The following is an 18,819-nucleotide window of genomic DNA, read 5'->3' as shown; positions in this document are numbered from 1 at the left end:
TTATAATTCAACCTTAAAAGTTGTGGTGTAAAGTTCGTAATGTGTGAAAGTCTGTCGCTGGCTGAGATCAAGCCGCGTCTCTGCGGCCCCCCAGCCCTGGCAGCCCCAGCAGGGAGCTGAGGGGGGTCCCACAGAGGCGGGAAAACCGCGCCCTCCCCAGGCACCTGAGGAGAAGCAGGGCGCGGGGAGAAACGACTCGGGGGTGTCTTTAATGGTGGGCTGGGTGCGGCGGGGGCCGCAGGGCTGAAGTATAAAGTGTAAGGAGAAGGGTAAGCCCTTTCGTATCTCGGAGGAGTGGGCTTTCACGTTCGGCGGAGCCGTCCTCCCCAGGCTCAGGCCCTCAGCCCGCTGCCCTGCCCTGCCCTGCCCTGCCTTGCCTGTCCCGAGGGCCGCAGCACGAAAGGGGTGGGGGAGGCAGTGTGGAGCGGTTGGTGCGGCGGGTAGTTCAAATCCAAGCGAGGGAAAGCGGCGGCGGCCGCACGCGAGGAGCCGGTGTGGGTGGAGAGAAGCGAAGCGGCTCCTCACTAAGGGCAACGGGCTTCAGAGCCGGGAGGAGAGCTGCTGGAGCGGTAGGAGCCCTGTTCTCTCTAGTCTGCAGGTCCTTGCTTTCAGCCCTCAGGGGGTCCCGCCAACCGGCTCAGCTGCACCCGGTGGTAGGGGGCCTCTATGCTCTGAATCCTGTGCCCAGCCGTTTGCCAGATGAGGGAGTAAAGCTGTTACTGTCCGGCATCCCAGGTGCCTGAGGTACCCTCGGGGGTTGGTCCCTAGGTAGCCGTTACCTTCATCGCTGGATAATTAGATATTGCAGTAAACGCATAGATGAACTGACAGTTGTGTCTTAGCTAGGTAACGTTTCTTTTGCACCTCTCTCTCTTCTCTCCACATCCTTTCTCACTTCAGGTAATCAGTAGCGGTAAACAATACTTTGACTATAGAACCTTTCCTTTGGAAGATTTGTAGTTGCTTCACAAATTGAGGTAAGTGACCCACATCTTACAGATAGGACCTAGCTATACCATCTTCAATATTAATACCTTTGAAGGCACTCATAACTTCCCTGTTTTTATATATGGATGCTTACAGAGCAGGGTCTTCAGATAATTTTACTGCAGATATGGTATCTGTTTAAATCACAGAGAAAATAAGTCTTGTACCACTGGAACTTTGCCTTTATCTGTTTTGTTAACAATGGTGGCAAGGACAGAAAAGTTCAAAGCATCAATGTTCAGTGTGTGTTACTGGGGAATGTAAATTAGTATTGCAAACAAGTGTGACTCCGTCCTATGATCTCTGCTTAAGTTAATAGGCACCATATAGGCATCACTGCCTTCTATGACCAACATTTTTATCTCTTTAGGACACTGTAAGACTGAGCTTGTCAGAAATTATGTCTTGTCTAAATACCAGAATCCTGTTCTTTATTTAGTTTGGGACTCTGAATATGAAATATTTTGTTCTGTAAATTGCAGTTGACTTGTAGATCAATTTGAGAACTACAAAATTGGTAATAGATGTGAAAAATGCATACAGCACAAGAATCTACATCTAGAAGATAAGGATTTTAGTCCTTCCTTGGTAACTGACTTGCTTGTATGACCAGTCTTCGCTGCACATGTGTTTTATGATGTCTAAGCCAAGGTTAACAACACTTTCAGAAATTACCTCAAGATCACCAAATGAAAAGAGCTTGATGTATTGGATATAGTAGATGAAAATTTCCCCTCATAAAAAATGAGTGTTTTATAATTTAGATAGGTCATAAGAGGTTTTACTAAACATCTCTTATGAATGTGAGTAGCATCTCATTTCATATGAGAGATGTTCAGCAACTCTGAAAGCCTTTCCCTTCTGTAAAATGAGACTTTTTGTTAAACTTAAATCTTCATTTGTACAAGGAAAAAAAGTATATACAAACCTCAGCTGTATACCGGGACTTGCTGTAAAGAAGCGTAATGGACTTTGTTCGCTACTGTATTGCAGCAGCTTGCTTAAAATTTCTTAAAGTTGTTCTCTCAGAATCCATCTAATAAGTTTACAGGCTCCTCCTGCTGGGCGCTAGCGTATTTACAACGTATTTACAGTTTGAATTACCAGCATTCTGTCAACTCTACTGTTCTGTTCTCCCCTACAGCTGCAAAAACTTGTTTTTCTATGATTTTTGTGTTATTTGAAGCACAAGTTTGCTTAAGTTATTTTATGCTGTAATATTTTAAATTTCCTCTGCTTTCAGTTGTTCATAAGGCTAAGTGATTGGAATGTCCAAGAATGAAATTTGAAGAGTGAGGTTTTCCTTTTGTTGTTTCTTTAGCATGTTGGCTGAACACTAAGTTTCTAAACCTGCAAGCCTCTGCACTTTTGTTAAATGTGTGTTTAGTTTCACTGTGTTTAAGGAAAATATTAATATTTTTAAAGGTAAGTGTGGGTATGTGATTTTTGGGGTGTGGGGGATGGAGGCATTGAGATTTTGAATAGCCAACTCGAAGTAACACTCAAAGTTTAAAGGTCTGTTTATCAGCGTTTTTGGTAGGAATATCTCCTGACAACGTTTGTGAACTACTGCACTTCCACAAATTTCAGCATAGAAAACTGAAAGCTCTATTCTTGCAGATTACACAATGATAATGCCTTATTGTTACTACAGGTTTCTTACAGGTCTTCCTCCTTTTATGAAAACAAGAGATGTTCTTATGTGGTTCTCTGCTCTTAGAGTAAATAATCATCTGAAGAGCAACTACAAAGACTCTTCATACCTTTTTCCTATATTTTAAAGTTATTTTCTAGTTCATAACACAGCATTTTCAGCCTATTGCCTAAAATGTTGAAAAGTGAGGCAGTTGAAATGGTAAACACTGCTTGGAGTTGGTCCTCCACTGTTAAGGAAGTTATCCCTAATTCATTTTGTAACTAGCTTAATGCTGTGCACTTGTGTTTCCTATTTGTGCTGTCATTTATTTCACAAAATGAAAGCAAGGAATGAGGACAGATTAGTGAGGGGAAAACAAATGTGAAAATAAGGTACCTGTAGAGGTAAATGGGAGAGGGAAAAGAAAAAGGCCAGACTTCAGAGTTTGTTGTCATCTTGGAATTATTTTTACATACCTTTCTTTTCTGGAAGAATTTTCCTCAATTATATGGATAGATTCTTTTGTTGTTGCTGCTTTAAATCTATTTGATTTCATACTAATCCAACATGATGCTGTAGGACTTTATGCCAAGTTCTGTTTGCTGTTCAAGATCCTGTTCTTTTTGAGCTTCTATACATTGCTCTCTCCTCCAGAGTAGAAACCAAAACAAAGCATTTTCTATACTGCAATGATCTTCTAAAATGCCTTCAGTATGGGTCAAAAAATGCTAATTAAATCATCTAAAATCATCAAAGGATAGTTCCCCTTTAACCCTTTGGCAATTTGGGTTCCCACTGCCTGTATTTGGTGTCTAGGGGCTTGACTAAGTCGCAACTTTTGGAATATTAGCTATGTCTTAGTATTTGGTGTTTAAGCCATCTTTAAAGTTTCCTGTGTTTGTCTGTTCTGAAAATTCAGCCACTATTTCCAGGCTTTATGTTCCAGAATACCAGTTCTAGAGGCCAGTAACATACCCCAGTAAAAGGTGCCAATTCAAACTTTGAAAGTCTTTCAATGTTGATGTGAACTGCTATGGTCTCTGTGAGAACAGCCCTTAGACTGGCATTTATTCATAACATTTTTTACTGTGTCTTGTGTTCAGAAAGCAATGACCTATTGCCACTCTGGTTAACGCATGAACGGCAGAAAATAAGTCTGTATTCTTATATCTCTTATTTCAATGGATGCATTGGTCACTTGTAACTTTATTCTAGGAAAATATGTAGTAGTTCTTAAAAGCTTTTATACTTAATAAGTTTGAAGGAAACTTTATTTCTGTGTGCGTGATGAGAGAATGTGTATAGCCAGCCCATCAGTTTCCTTAAAGTGTAAAGCTTCAGAACACTCAGTTTACACACAGAACTGAGCAAAAGCAGAGAGCTTCTTTACAAGATAACATTTAAATGCAGGTAAGAATGCACTACTGTTCCTGTTGTAACTAGAGGTCAGATTTTATTCCACCCAGGGACTGTAGGGGTCTAAATAAAAGACTTGTGGACTTGTGACTTCATGCTTAATCCTCTCATTTTTCTCAAGGAAAATTTGTCTAAACCTTCTTAATAGCTCCTGCTAGTTCTTAAGACTGAACTGTTAGTGGTTGGATGTATCAATATTGTAGTGCTGATAAGAATCTTGGTGTTGTTGGAATGAGAGGGAGTTTTGTCACCAGTTTCAGCCCAGATGAGATTAGCTGCTGTGCTACTTATTTGAAATGTTTTTCCTTGGATGAGGATTGGCAGATCAATTGGCTAACTAGATGTACATTTTAATATGCCTCCTGGTATACTGTGTATTTTAATTAGTCATTCTAACGATCTACTTGATTGTAATTTATCTTTGTGTTCAACTATAAGCACTATTTCTACCTAGGACTAATATAAATACTTTTTGTCATGGCTGCTAGCTTGATAGATTTACAAAAGGCTTTCTCACTAATCTGAGGGTGATTTGGTGACTACTTTTATCATTTGTTTCAGAAGTAACACTGGTATCCTCATTTACAAAGTCAAAGTACCAAGCAGAAGATGTCGGACAGTAGTTCCATAATGTTCAATGTTCTTAAAAGAAATAGATTAACCTCTCCCAGCAGCAGCTTGAAATACTCCAGTTTTAAAGACACGTGTTGCACTTCATTATTTTTGGACAGCAAATGCAATGAGCCAGTAAAAGATCCTGATGTAGAACATAGAGAAGGACTGAGTGCAACAAGTTTATCTTTGCTACAAGAGCATTCTGAGCACATTCGTCCAAATGTCCCCTTTCCTGTGTCACCATGTATTGAAAATGAAATTAATTCTATCACCTTATCAGAAAGAAAAGAAGCAAACAGAAGTGCAGATTTTTTTGAAACTCCTAAAGTGAGTAGAAAAAGCTCCTCACTACGCAGGAGGCTGCTTTTATGTAGGGCTGTTCCAGCTGACGCAACTGTAGGATGCTGTGAAAGACAAGCTGGTTCTTCAGGAAGCATCCCGGGGAAAATGCTCTCCTGTGTTTTGAGCTGTGAAGAAAAACTTTCACAAACTGCTTCAGATTCTCTAAAAGATAAAGGTTACAAATGTCTTACAACTAGTACTTCAAAAACTGAGGACTCTATTCCTGATTGCTCAAAGAGGAGACTTTCCTTTTCACAACAAAGAACTTCTACACTAGATGAGTCCAAATGTAAGGATCCCATATTGCTAGAACCGGAGTGTTTATCTCCAATTCAATGTAAGGATGTTATTGTTAGCAATGCTGATGAATTCAATGAAAGTGCCCTTATAAGTGTTACTGACGGGTTGCTTAGGACTCCTACTTACAGTGTGTTACCTGAGGCCAATGAGGGTAAGTTTCTGACTTCCATCAACAGTCCTATAGAGAACTTTAACTTTGAACTATGTGATATAAATTCTCCCCCTGTTAAGCTGGCAAGTTACCAAGATCTTTCAACACCTGAGGATAGTGGATATAATTCACTTCATTTGGACAAATCGGGAGACTCATTGTCTGATCATGAGGGATCTTTCCAAGAGTTATCCCAAAAACGTAAAGAAGATTCCAAAATTCTGGATAGTAAAAGAAAGACAAGAAAACTTGAACGAGTTAGAAGGTTATCCACTCTTCGTGAACAGGGCTCACAGTCAGAGACAGAAGATCGTCATGGCAGTCCTTCTACTTCAGCATGTATGTTAACAGAAGAAAGCAACTTTGTCAGTGAAGACCATGCATTAGTTTCAGAACAGCCTACTGGAGATGTAGTTGTAAGTCATGGAGATCTCTCAAGAACTCCAGCTCTGAAAGTAGTTCATGAAATTTGCTTGCAAAGACAAAGATCAGACCAAAATCAAATATTGGAGAATATTGATGGAACAGAAATATTTGCATTAGAGCATGTTCTTGCTGGACTTATTGGCAAGAAAATGGGCCTTGAAAAATTAGATATTTTAACAGAGTTAAAATACAGAAATTTAAAACATGTTCTTGCTATAGTTTTAGATGCTTTGACAGTGGAAAGTCTATGCAGGTAAGTACTACTGCTTCCTTCTTCCCTCCTGCCCCCTCCCCCAAAGAGGAAAATATGTGTTTCTGCAAATAAATCAGAATAACTTCTGGAAAGGTGTCAATAGATTTTGTTTGTAAGGAAATGAAAAAGTTTTGTTGCCATTAACTGAGTGGCTCTTTCTGTGTAGTTTTAAAAATATATTGTATGGGGGGAATTAAAAACCAAAACAAATGAAAAGCCAAGCATGGGAATTAGTAAATTTAAAACTAAATCACAGTATTTTTAAAATGTAAAATGTATGAAAATTTTATTTAAATGTAGGAAGTTCTTCTCATTACAAGTTCCCCAACAATGTGTAGTACTCAAAACACATTTTCTAGATTTTTTTCTTGTGTATTTAATTTCCTCAGTTATTTCTAAGTACAGAGATGCTCAAAGAATTTTGATTCCTGAGTAATGTTCTAGATTAGTTTTTAATTAATAGAGGCTGTCACTTATTTCAAAGAAATCAAGAGTGCCATGTGTTCCATAGTTAGAGGGAATGGGAGAATAGGTATAAAGGCATGGATTTTTTTGGTAACATTTAATGCATGAAAATGTTACTTTGGAAACAAACTTGGTAAGTGGAAGGAAGGAACTTAAATAATTTTGTAAGTCAAAGATACTCTGTGTTATTTATATTGCAACTGTTCTTTAGGCTCTTCTACTATTCTATATAGTGGTGTGTAAGAGTACATGAGAGCTATATTTCCTAACAATATGGTGAACTAGAATATAGCAGTAGTCTGTAAAATGACCAATAGGACATGAAATCATGCAAAAATCTTTTAAAGGTAGTCTTACTAACGTGACTTCTGTACTTCTTGGCAAAAATGTGCAGGTGAGTAACTTTTTTCGTTAATTTGTTCCAGCATTTGGGAAGTAAGCAAAAGCTGGCGTGAAATCATTGTACAAGATAAAAGTGCAGATAAGAGGAGAAAGTTGTACATAAAACACCTGAAAGAAGAAGCTGGGGTAAGGTTGGTCTCAAAGGTAATTTTTTTATGTTTTTTTTCTTCAAATGTGGACCAAGGCAGGTCAGAGGAAAGAGGAAACATGTTGTAAAGCTACAGAAAGGTAGCTGGTACATTTCCAACATAAGTATGTGAAGGATTCTAGTAGGAGAATGTAATAGCTTTTATTACTTTTCAACTGTCCACAGTCTGAGTACTAGTCTTTCAGCTATGCAAGACACTGCCCTGCCCCATGCCCCTTGAGAATCCTGTAGGATCTCTTCCTTAACTGATTCTGGCTTTAGATCTGAAACCTTGTTCACACCTTTGTGCCATACTTTTCCTCATTTTCCATTTCACTCTATGCTGTAGGAGGCAGCCTAGACTACTTCCTGTTTATTTTCAGGACTGCTTGTAGCAAGGCTTCTTCATGGTGTACTTGTGAACATCAGGACATGTAGGAGTTTTTTAAGGGGCATCTAGAAAAGCAAGCATGTTAATAGCAGTATATATATATATGTTTGGGTTGGTTTTGGTTGGTTGTTTTTTTTTTTCAGATCCTCCACAAGTGTATACAGACACACTTCACTGTAACCTTGCTTTAATTGTGATGAAACTTATACTTGCTATTTCCATGCTTGCTGTTGAGATGTGTCCAGATTTGGAAACATGAAGTCTTCTGGTAGAGAGTGCTAAAAGACAGTTGGCTTTTTACCCTGTTCATGGGACTTTGTTTTTAATAGTTCCTGTCTTTTGTTCTCTTACTAAACATAAATATTTAAGGAAAATACAGGCACTATACATAATTTCATTTCCTAATGTGTTGTTGCAGAGGGAAAACAAAAAAAAAGGGCAAAACCCAGCTGCAAATCTTAACTAAAACCTTATTTCCTTTTGTGTGTTTTTGTTTTTTCTTCTCTCTGCTTGCTCCCCTTCCCCCCATGAACTTTAACAGGAATATTTATTGAAAGCTGAAGATGCTGCCACAAGACTTAATGTCCTCAATAGATCTGCTCTAAGACCTGTTCAAGCTCAAGCCAGAACTCCTGTCTTACAAACACCATTTTCATACACTGAAGTTACACCTAGGAGATGCAGTTCTGTTCCCCATTCAAGCAGTAGACAGGAAGAATACATCAAAGTAAGTAGCTAAGAAACTCGTCATTTTCAGTTTTTAGAGACTTTTCATTTACAAGGTCTGAGCAGCTCTTGTCTCCCTCCTCTTGCTACAGGTTGCTAAAACTCTGTGCACTGATGAAGCTATAAAACCTTGTCCAAGATGTCAATATCCTGCTAAATATCAATTGATAAAGAAACGGGGACTATGTAGCAGAGAGACATGTGCATTTGAGTTCTGTATTTTATGTTTGTGTGCATTCCATGGGTCAAAAGAATGTAATAGTTCATCTGCAAAACAGAACAAAAAAGATGCTCCTCCAGGAAGTGCCCAAAGCAAAAGAAATTTAAAAAGACTCTAAATTTGTAAGACATGTAAGTCCATACATTTAATTCCCTTCCCCCTTCTAAATTCCTAATCTTGTTCATATTATTCCTAAATACATGCATTTTGAAAGTCTCAATGTGTTTTTGCTGACTTGTTAAGATAACTTCTCATGTATATATCTTAATTTAGCAGATTTTTTTTTTCTGAAAAAAGTGAACATTTCAAAACATTTTGTCATATTTTACCTGTTGCGTAGTAGGTGGGCATTTGCTAATATCTGGATTATTTTAATAAAGTGTCTTAAATGTAGTCTTCAATATCTGGCTTCCAGCACCTCATAGATGTTTAAAAATGCAATTTTTGTCTTAATGACAAATTAAAGAAAATTATTTTTTAAATAAATCTTTTTAATGGAATTTATTTATTTGCTTTAAGTTACAGTGAATGTTATAAAGTGGAGCACTAGGTACATACCCCCAAAATACTCCTACCTATATAAATGATGATACCTCAAAAGCAATATATTAGTTGTCTGAATTTTGTATTAGAATAATTACTTTGTTTTTCTCTTAGCCTCTGTAATGTAAGTCAAAGGAATAGCAATTTCTAAACCAAGCTGTACTATGTGAATGTTACATTGTACTGTTTTTTTACAGATTTTGTCTTTACTTGAAAAATTCAGGTGATACTGTATATATTCACACATCTAAGCATGCTGTTGCATTACCCTTGTTGCTTTGAACTTAGTTTTATACTTTGCCTGACTTTGGCTCCCGGATACTGGATTATCTTCATACTTCTGCTTGAATTAGAGGATTATCTACTGCTAGAAATCATTCTTTCTCTATCTGAGGATTTAGTTAAGGGAATTCACTGATTTTTGCTCTTGAACTGAATATGCTGAGCCTTTACAGTAGAAGAACTCAGTCTGTCTCTTATAATACAAAAATCATTTGAGGTATTTTTTTGTTTGCCTTTTTTTTTTCCCCTTGAAATCCAGGTGACAGAAGTGGACACAGTACCTGCTCTATGAAGAGGTAGTATCAATTTACTTCTATTTCCCCTTTCAAGGAGTTAACTCGTCACCAGCATCTTGCAGAGTGCTTGTAGTCAGCTGGTGTTTCTTCCTCACTCTTCTTCTGATTTTTGTCCTATGTGTTATATTTGTGATGATGCAATTTTACTGTGTTTGTAGGTAAGCCTTATCACTGAGCTATTTAAAAAGTAGTCTTAAAAAAACCCCAACTTTCAACTAAGCATAATAAGCTGTGTATTTGCCTCTAATATTTATTAACGTATATAATTCGGTTCAGGATGTTCTATAAACATAACTTCCTCATCTCTAACTGTTGTGATTTGTAATTTGGTTAGTACTTTCAGTGTATCTGACTTCTGCGGTAGTAGCTCCACATAGCATTTGGAAGGAGGAGAAATAACATGGTTAATAAGATGCTTATGGAAGTTTTGGTACTAAATCTATTAACCAAATATGGTATTATTAAAGAAGGGATCAGTGCAATATATCTGCCAGAATCCTGTTTATTGCATGAATAAAATTATCAACACTTTCATTCCATGCATACTGGTATTTGCTAAGCCTTTGCATTATACTTGTCTAGGGTTAGACTGGTAGCACTTGAACTGGAAGACTGAAAAAAGAGTCTGTATAGAATCAATTCTGAAGAAACAATTGAGGGGAAGGATTTGGGAGCAAGGTAGGGGTGTAAATTGGTTCTGGTATAGGCATTATTGTTTTTTAATGGTAGCATCTTGAATATCTGCAGTGTCCCTCCAATGAGGACTAGCTTGAGAGGAAAAAATCTTGAATACTATTTCACAATTTTGAGGTTTTTCTCCTGTTTTGACATCTCTAAAACTTTTTTTTTTCCCCTCTTCTAGATCTGTCTCACAAAAATCTTTTCTTGAATCAAATGTCTCTTGTTCAGTTAGGTATCACAAATGTAAGTATGCTCTGGTGTTCAGGTGAAATGAGTTCTCTGCTGTCATCCAGTGCTATACTTAATGTGTGGGGAAAGAATAACATATCTAACAGAGCACAAGCTATGTTATAGATATCTTGTAGCCTGTAAAAGTTTGGGTAAAAGGAAACAGAATTCTTTCCTGATATTTGATTGCTTAGTGACAAAAATGAAGGCTCTGGGGTAGGAGAGTGGAAGTAGCATTTGAGTCCTTGTTCATATGCATTTTCTATATACTGTATCTCTCAATTAGCCTCCATCAGATACCACTAAGCTATATCAGTCTCAACTTGAAATAAATAGAAAAGGAGAACATAGGTTCCTACTTTGTTAAAAAAACAAACACACTCCCCTCAAAACAAACAAAACCAAATCATCAACCCCCACCCCCTAAAAAAAAACAAAACAACACCACAAAGTCAAACCCAAGAGCAACACCCCTCTTGTCCCTGCCCCAACCCAACAGTCCATGAGTGTCAGGGGGTCTAGGGATTCATGTCCAGCATCTTTTTCTACTGGGCTGAATTAATTCCCAGAGACTCAAGGTCAGGTACTAATACAGCTAGCACAGGGAAGAAGGATGCAATTGGTCTTTAGCTAAACATGACAATGATCAAAAGTTTCCAAAAAATATTCTGACCATCATTATTCTCTAGCTCAAGAATTTTTCTTACAATTGACAACAGATTGTTGGAAAGGGAGGAGTGAATTGTCTTTCACTCTGGAAGATGGGGATGATGAGTTAAAATTAACGTTCAAGATAATATTTGGTTTGTTGGCTGCTGAAAGTCTTACTCTCGCAACGCTTATTTCCCTTCAGACAGACGTGATCTGTAGTAGGAGGAGTGATATTACCTACAGAGCATGCCCAGGGAATGCTTTAATGCATTTAGTTTTTTGGAGGTGATGGTTTGAGCCAGACCTGTGGGTTTAAATTCCTGAACAGAAATCTTAGACGTAACATTTTGCTCCTGACAAACGTTGCTGCAAGAATTGTACTTCATAAATCTTTATTTTTTGGAGCAGCACCCATAAACCTCAAGGTTTGTGAGAAGGGAACTGAAATTACTTAAGCCTCTGATCATTCTTGGTGATAAGAATGGAACAGATTAGGCAAAAAATTTGTTATAAATCTTTTGAATTGTTTATAGGATAGAGCATTTGTATGTTCTATCACTAGTTAGCTAAAAATGATAAAAAAAATTTGTTTCTTAATTTAAGGAGCTCATCAACACCTACCATATTATTTTCCTATTCCATATGCTGGTTATTCATTAGTACCCCTTAGGCAATTTAGGCAACGTAGGTTAATTTTAATAAAAGAGGTAACTCCCTTTCTTTCTGTTTCCATAGGCACATGAAGAAATACAGCATTGTCAGATTAGAAAAGGGATTCCTGGAGTCTAGCACCAAGCTCTTAAATCAACTCATCAAATTCTGCCTTAAAACTGGATATGATACTGTCTTATGACCTTTATGTTGGAGACCTTTTGCTCTACTGTTCACTTAATTGATTGCCTTTTTTTTTAAGCATTGTGATTCAAGTAACTATTCTTCCACTGAGACTTTTTTCCCACAGTGTTGTTATGACTGAGTGGTACAAATACCACCCCACTCTTTATTTCATTGACAAAAAACTCTTAACTTAGTCTCATCTCTTAGATACAACCTTTGTTTCTTGTACTGTCTTAATGACCCTTTACTGTTACCATTGGAATCTGTTCTTTCAGTCAATGCAACCAGTATTCCAGGTAAAACCTCCTTAAGATCTTGAATAACATTAGGGCTTTCTTTTCTGTGGCAGAAATAATTGACGGGTGCATATGAAGACTAGCATTTTTTTTACGTCTTCTGCACACTCACAATTTAGTGACTAGGTGCAGTACTCCCATGTTCTCTCACAAATTTTGAATACGTTATTTTTTTCCATAAATTCTTACTGAATCTTAAGTGGGTAACCTTGTACTTTATGCTCCAAAGCTTCAGGCTTTCTTCTTTCTCTACTTCAATGTTGCAATGATTTAATATTTGATGTGATTATATTTTTTTATAAATTAAAATTCTTTGTGGTGACTCTTACATGATTTTTGATGCAAAACATCTAGCAGATTCTTTTATCACTTGTCAGATGCCCAAAGAAAATCTGACTGTTTCTTGGGAATGATGTGTTTCTTTTTAGTTAAACAAAAACAAAGCTTGCTTTTACTTTGAGCTCTGATTAGTTGAAATTCTCATTACAAGAAGACTTAGCACGTTTTTTCCTCTTAACTTTGACAAGCCACTGTGCAGTGTTAGAACCTGCCCAAACTTGTCAGAAGCCTAAATGCTCATAAGGCCTTATTGAGTTGGGTGCTAATGGATGAGTAGTAAAGAAACCAACTCTTCAGTTGAAAATATGTGTGGCTTGGCATTCTGAATGAACTCATAAACACTGTTGAATATTAGACGCTTCATATAAAAATAGATTTCTGACTTGGAGACTGAAATTCAGGAGTTAAAATCCTCTCTGATTCCCCTTCTGCACTCTAAAACTCATTCTGAAAACAGTTCTGCAAGGGTGGTTGTGTCTTAATTCCCCCCAATCCCTGGCAAATCGAATGTGGAAACTGTGCCCGCATTTCAGCTGCTTCCTTTCAGTCCTGAATCACAGTGAAAAACCTGTTTCTGTAAGCTGTTTAAACATTGTGTCATGACTAGAACCAGCTGAAGCAGTAGAAGGATAATAACTTCTGGGAAGCAATAGTATCCTAGATAAACACAGTAACACTTGCTAAAAGTTATCATTTGGAGCAGCAAGGTTACTGCAGAATTAGTCAGCAGTTGTGCAGTGGTCTTCCACTTCAGCAAAAATGTTAATTATCATCCTAAAGGACTTCTGTTGCTGAAATGGAGAACTCCTGTCTCATTCCCCAAGTACTGAATTGGGTGTAATGCGTTATTTGGGGCCCGAAGAACATGTTTCTAGAAGTGCTCCATCCTGCTGGGACATGGTAGCTCAGTGCCTAGAGTATATGTAGACCATCACGATACAAAATGAAGTTTTCCTCTGGTATGAATCCATCACATTTCCCTGGTGTACATTTCAATTGATCAGATGCTGCACAGATTGTGGCAATGGCAACATCTTTGGCTCTTAAATGGGAATTTCAGTTGTGCTGGCAACATTCTTCCATCTTTCAAAAAATTTTATACACAAGAAGAACTCTCATGAAATACTGGAATTTCCGATTCACTTTTCCTTTATCCTTTTCCCATTGTCTACTCTGTGGTGTGCAAGAACTATTATTGGGATGCCTTGCTGTTGGAAGCATTTCTGACAAGATACTGTTCCAAGACTCTGTATCGCAAATAGGCATAGTGTGAAGGAGCACAGTGGGTCCTGTTCTCTGCTTGAAACAGAAATGCTTAGTGGTGCACTGTTTATGTTCTGGACTTTTCCTTTATTTTAAAGAATTGTCATAGAGTTGTCCATGGAGAACATTATACAACACAGAATGGATAATAAGAAAACAAACTAATTCTTGAAATGCTTTGCTCAGTTAACTAACTTAAATGTAAAGCTATCTTAAGTGTTGAACTGCTTTTCTCACTGAAAACAGTTCTTGATTTCAAATGACTTTCTGTTGGTAAAAACATTTTATCAGAAGGGGGCACCAAAGATTTTTCTTACAGAGAACTTCAGTCATTTCCCTTCTTGCTTTAACCCTTATACACTAACTGAACAATACAAATGCAAAATGTTTTGAACAGCTTAAAGCAAGGGTGGCCATAATTCCAGTCCCTAGGAGCTTCCTTTGCAGGGTGAAGCTGTGCTGGGCACACAGCCAGGTCCTACAGAAACCAGGCAAGATCATAGAATCATAGGTTGGCCTAAACAGTGGCTGCTGGCTCAGTTCCTCTCTTAGCAATGGGCTTAGATTATCCTGCAGTCTCGATGCCAGCCTGGTGTTGGCTACAAAACGTACCTCTCTCATGGAACTGTTGCAATTGAAGTATTTGAAAAGCGATAGTTTCAGGAGCTGCATGCTCTGGGTTTTATTTCCCAAAGAAAATAATAAAATCCAATATACTTTTACAAAGTATGGATAATATACAAGTGCCTCTTCAATCTACCATGATTTAAAATGATCACAGGAAAAATAACTTATTGTGTATGTCTTATACTTAATTGATGTTCTGATGCCTTTAGTGAACAAGAAAGGGAAATTATTATCTCAAAACTGGAAAGGGACTAAGTATTTCCATGGAAAATATTTTAAACAATATCAGAATGGCAGGATTTTGTTAGGTTTTTGTTAAATGAAGATCGGGTGAGAATTTGAAAAATTAATGTGTTTTTTATCCTTTAACTAAGTACTTTTGGAGTCTAGGAGAGCAGTAAGTAGGAAAGTAGAATACCTACAAAATAAGAAGACTGTAATTTTGTATGCTTTTCTGAAGCATTATTGAAATCTTAAGGAACACTAATTAGTTATGGATTCTTACACCTTTCTTAACATCTATTGTGTTGACACTGCTGTGTTCTGGGAGCTGATGTCCATGAAATGTGTTTCCTTCTTCCTTCTGATTTCTTCTTCTTTCTTCTCCCACTCTCCCTCCCCAAAACCAGATCAGTCTCCCAGTCTGCTTCATTAAGCTGCTGCACAAGCAGCCATGGTGGCATGACACAAAAAGGTGGGAGGTGATGATCAGTGGGATGTGCTGTTTCAAACAGCACTGCTGCTATCCACAGGCTTGATGCACCAGTAGTATCTCTGATAACTTAGCTCTTAGCTGGAGAATCCTGGGTTTGAGGACTGTTGTTGACATCTGTTTGACTGTAACAGATGGAAAAAAGATGGAAAACAGACTGGAGAAAGATATGCATGCTTTTAGTGTTTCTTGTTTGGTATATGCCACCTACTGTCAGGAGATGATCTTGTTAAAGGACCTGTTTGGCATTACTGGTGTATGTTATTCCTGTCTGCTGAATAGTCTTCATACACCTCTTCTGCTGGCCCTCTAGTTGGCTGGAACAGCTTTTAAGCCAAGTTCAAGGAACTGACTGGCTTAAACCAAGCTACAAGTAACACCAGAAAAAAGAAAAAAAAATCATGACATTTGCTTCCACAACTAAAAGAAAGAAATGGTGTTAAACCTGCAAAGCTTAAATTAGCACAGCCAAAATGTATTACAAACCACAGCTCTAGTTTATCCATGTGAAACATTTAGAGTAGACAGTGACAGCACGATCTTTTGTACATAGTGCCAAAATTTCTGATACACCACCTGATAGCAAAATCTCTGTGAGAAATAACTGTTGTAGTTTCTTCTGATCTGTATCTTCTGTTTCAGTTGAAAGCTATGCTATGTTAATTGTAACGGGCTGCTAGGAAAAAAATCTCTCTGCTTGCTGTAAGCTTATGTTCCATGGTAGTTCTTTTATGTTGTATGTGGTTTGATAGCTGTGGGTCTAGTAGTTCTTTCCTAATTTTCATATTTTCATGGAATGACTTTATTTCTAATATACTTCTTCAAACTGCCACAATCTTGGTGAATGTTTTTTTTTTCAGTTAAGTCTTAATGCTCTTTTCCAAACTTAGAAAACGTAGTGTGATACTCTCCCAGAGTTCCAGCAGTTATTTCTTAGGACACTCACACAAATTTGTGAAGGGATAACATGACTGCAGGTATGTATATAGAATTGTAGAATCATAGAACAGTTAGGGTTGGAAAGAACCTTAAGATCATCTAGTTCGAACCCACTGCCATGGGCAGGCACACCTCACACTAAACCATGTCACAAATACACTAAACCATGTCACTAAACCATACCACCAATTGCTGAATGGTCCTTCCAAATCTAATTCACTTTCCAGGTGTGCCTTGTATTCCTTTTGTCTTTTCTAAGACTTGTACTAAACAAAGACTTATACGAAACTTTTAGAATCATAGAATCATAGAATAGTTAGGGTTGGAAAGGACCTTAAGATCATCTAGTTCCATCATAGTGCGGTGCCTATTATATCATACCCCTGTAGACGTGCACACATCTCCACATCTCTAATTCCTCTTGTTTGTTCGCCATGCTACGGGCATTTGTATAGAGGCATCTGAGCCGAGATCCAACTGAAGCCGGCTCATTGGCTGGAGTGGCTGGAATATCTCTACATTGCTCCGAGCATTTATTATAGGTTCTGGCAACTGACTGGGTGTGTTGGGATGGAATGATGCCCCCCTCCCCAACACATCTAGTTTAAAGCCTCCTTGACCGGTCTGGCAAGCCTCCTACCGAAACTGCTCTTTCCCTTAGACCAGCTCCACCACCCCCCGTTAGACCTGGCCTACAAACTTGGGTCCTGTGTTCAAGACACCCAAACCCCTGACTATGACACCACCCTTTTAACCCTTTATTAACCTGGCTGATCATCCTAGATTTTTTTAGGTCCTCCCCTGTATCCTGGAGAATTGACAAAAAGACTATCTGAGCTCCAGAGCCCCACCAGAACCACCTCCTGCAGGGCTCTGTAGTCCTTCTTTATGTTCCCTAGGCTACTACTGTCTATATCTCTAGCACCCACATGTACCACCAGAAGTGGGTAATAGTCTGTGGGACTTACTAGAGCAGGCAGCCTCTCTGCCACATCCCTGATCCGTGCCCCAGGACTTTAAAGACTTTAAACTCTTTAAAATTAAAAACTTCTAAAACCCATTTAAACTTCTACATTGTCCTGGTAGAATAAGATTATTATAGGAATCCTTTGGTTGTTGGTGACACGGACAATTCAAGGAATATTCTCCAGTGACTATCCAAAAAGAGACTTCTGCAGAGGTCTTGCACCCCTTGGTGCAACTTAAGGCCATTTCCTCCTGTCCTATTTCTTCTTACTTGGAGAAGAGACCAATGCCCACTTTGCTACAACCTCCTTTCAGGTATTGTATTTGTTACTTTTTTGAATGAGTAATTAATTATGGGGATGTTCATAACTTCACTGTGACCACTGCCAGGAATCAAACACAAGTTAGCACCTAAAAACACAAGTGCACGTTTGGATTCAATAAAGCTATTCAATTTATGTCTTTACTGAGCAAGTCACAAGGGGACTTGTTCACCCAGCAATCTGACATAGCTTACATGCTTGTTTCTCTTAGTGCAAATTTTGTCCCAGCAGTTTTGATCTGATTTGCCTGAGTGATACTTTAGTTGATAAATTGCTGAAAGCCTAAATTTCTGAGAAATGTGGAGGAAAGGGACAACGACAGCGTAAAGTCTTCACTGAAAGTCCACTTTTCCAAATGGCTCTTTAGTAAGGAGCAGAGGAGGGAGATGTCAGCAGGAATGGAGAGAATCAATCTATGTTTTCCTCCCATTTGTCTTCCTGTGCAGATCTCTTTCTATACCGGTCTTATGCTAATAATTTGAAACCTATTTCTTGTCTTTTTACTTTCTCTTGTCTAGAATTCTCTGTCATGCCTAGCCATTCATCTTTTCTAAAAGGTCAGATGCTTTTTGGGATAGATCATGGCTTTGACTATATTTATGAAACATTCTGTAGATCTTCAGTTCTGCTAAGTTAAATAATAATCAAAATGAAAATAAGAGCAAGGAAAGAAAAATGTGGAAAGGGGGGTAAATCAGCTTAATCAGGGACTGGTAGTGGCAGGACAAGGGCTAATGGGTTAGAACTTAAACAAGGGAAGTTTAGATTAGGTATAAGGAAGAAGCTCTTTACTGTGAGGGTGCTGAGGCACTGGAATGGGTTGCCCAGGGAAGTTGTGAATGCTTCATCCCTTGTAGTGTTCAAGGCCAGGTTTGACAGAGCCTTGTGTGACATGGCTTAGTGTGAGGTGTTCCTGCCCATGGCAGGGGGGTTGGAACTAGATGATTTTAAGGTCCTTTCCAACCCTAACTATTATATGATTCTATGATTCATATCTTTGTTTCACCTGCTGGTGAACTTTTAACTGCAAAATAAAATCAAGACTGAAATGCACACACCCCCAGTACTTGACTAAAATCTATGTTGTTAACTAAGATAATGAGAAAATGATAATGACTGCTAATAGATTATTCATGAGAGAATACAGTATTTCCTGATGAGCTTAATCCAAAATGCAATCGCAATCTTTGAAGCACACTACACAGAAAACAAAAACCTATGAGTTTTATGCCAAAATATATCAGATGACAGGAGAGAAAAAGGACTTCTTTTTCTAATGGACTCATTTCCACACTTGAATTCTATCTAAGCTGAATTGTGGCTTCCACTTCTGATTAAAAAAAAACAACAAAAAACCCAAAAATGTATTCACCATGTTT

General features: G+C 38.1%; 2 protein-coding genes across 2 annotated transcripts in view; both read left to right on the top strand.

Annotated features, from left to right (window-relative positions):
* Positions 1-227: 227 nt before the first annotated feature.
* Positions 228-8,206, top strand: FBXO43 (F-box protein 43). Its single transcript, XM_057400556.1, has 5 exons — positions 228-269; positions 901-977; positions 4,601-6,126; positions 7,017-7,124; positions 8,053-8,206. Exons 3-5 carry the CDS (start codon positions 4,649-4,651, stop codon positions 8,063-8,065), a joined length of 1,599 nt encoding a protein of 532 aa, XP_057256539.1. The 5' UTR covers positions 228-269; positions 901-977; positions 4,601-4,648; the 3' UTR covers positions 8,066-8,206.
* Positions 8,121-18,819, top strand: part of RGS22 (regulator of G protein signaling 22) — a 71,737-nt gene continuing 61,038 nt past the window's right edge. Inside the window, exon 1 of the mRNA XM_057400561.1 lies at positions 8,121-8,238. The gene's annotated coding sequence lies outside the window, so the exon portion shown is untranslated. The remainder of the gene's footprint in view (positions 8,239-18,819) is intronic.

The sequence above is a fragment of the Pezoporus wallicus genome, unplaced genomic scaffold (assembly GCF_028554395.1).
Source record: "Pezoporus wallicus isolate ANWC-B61680 ecotype Strahan unplaced genomic scaffold, APGP_CSIRO_Pwel_v1 contig_7985, whole genome shotgun sequence".
Classification (NCBI taxonomy): domain Eukaryota; kingdom Metazoa; phylum Chordata; class Aves; order Psittaciformes; family Psittacidae; genus Pezoporus; species Pezoporus wallicus.
This window is presented reverse-complemented; position numbering and strand designations above follow the sequence as displayed.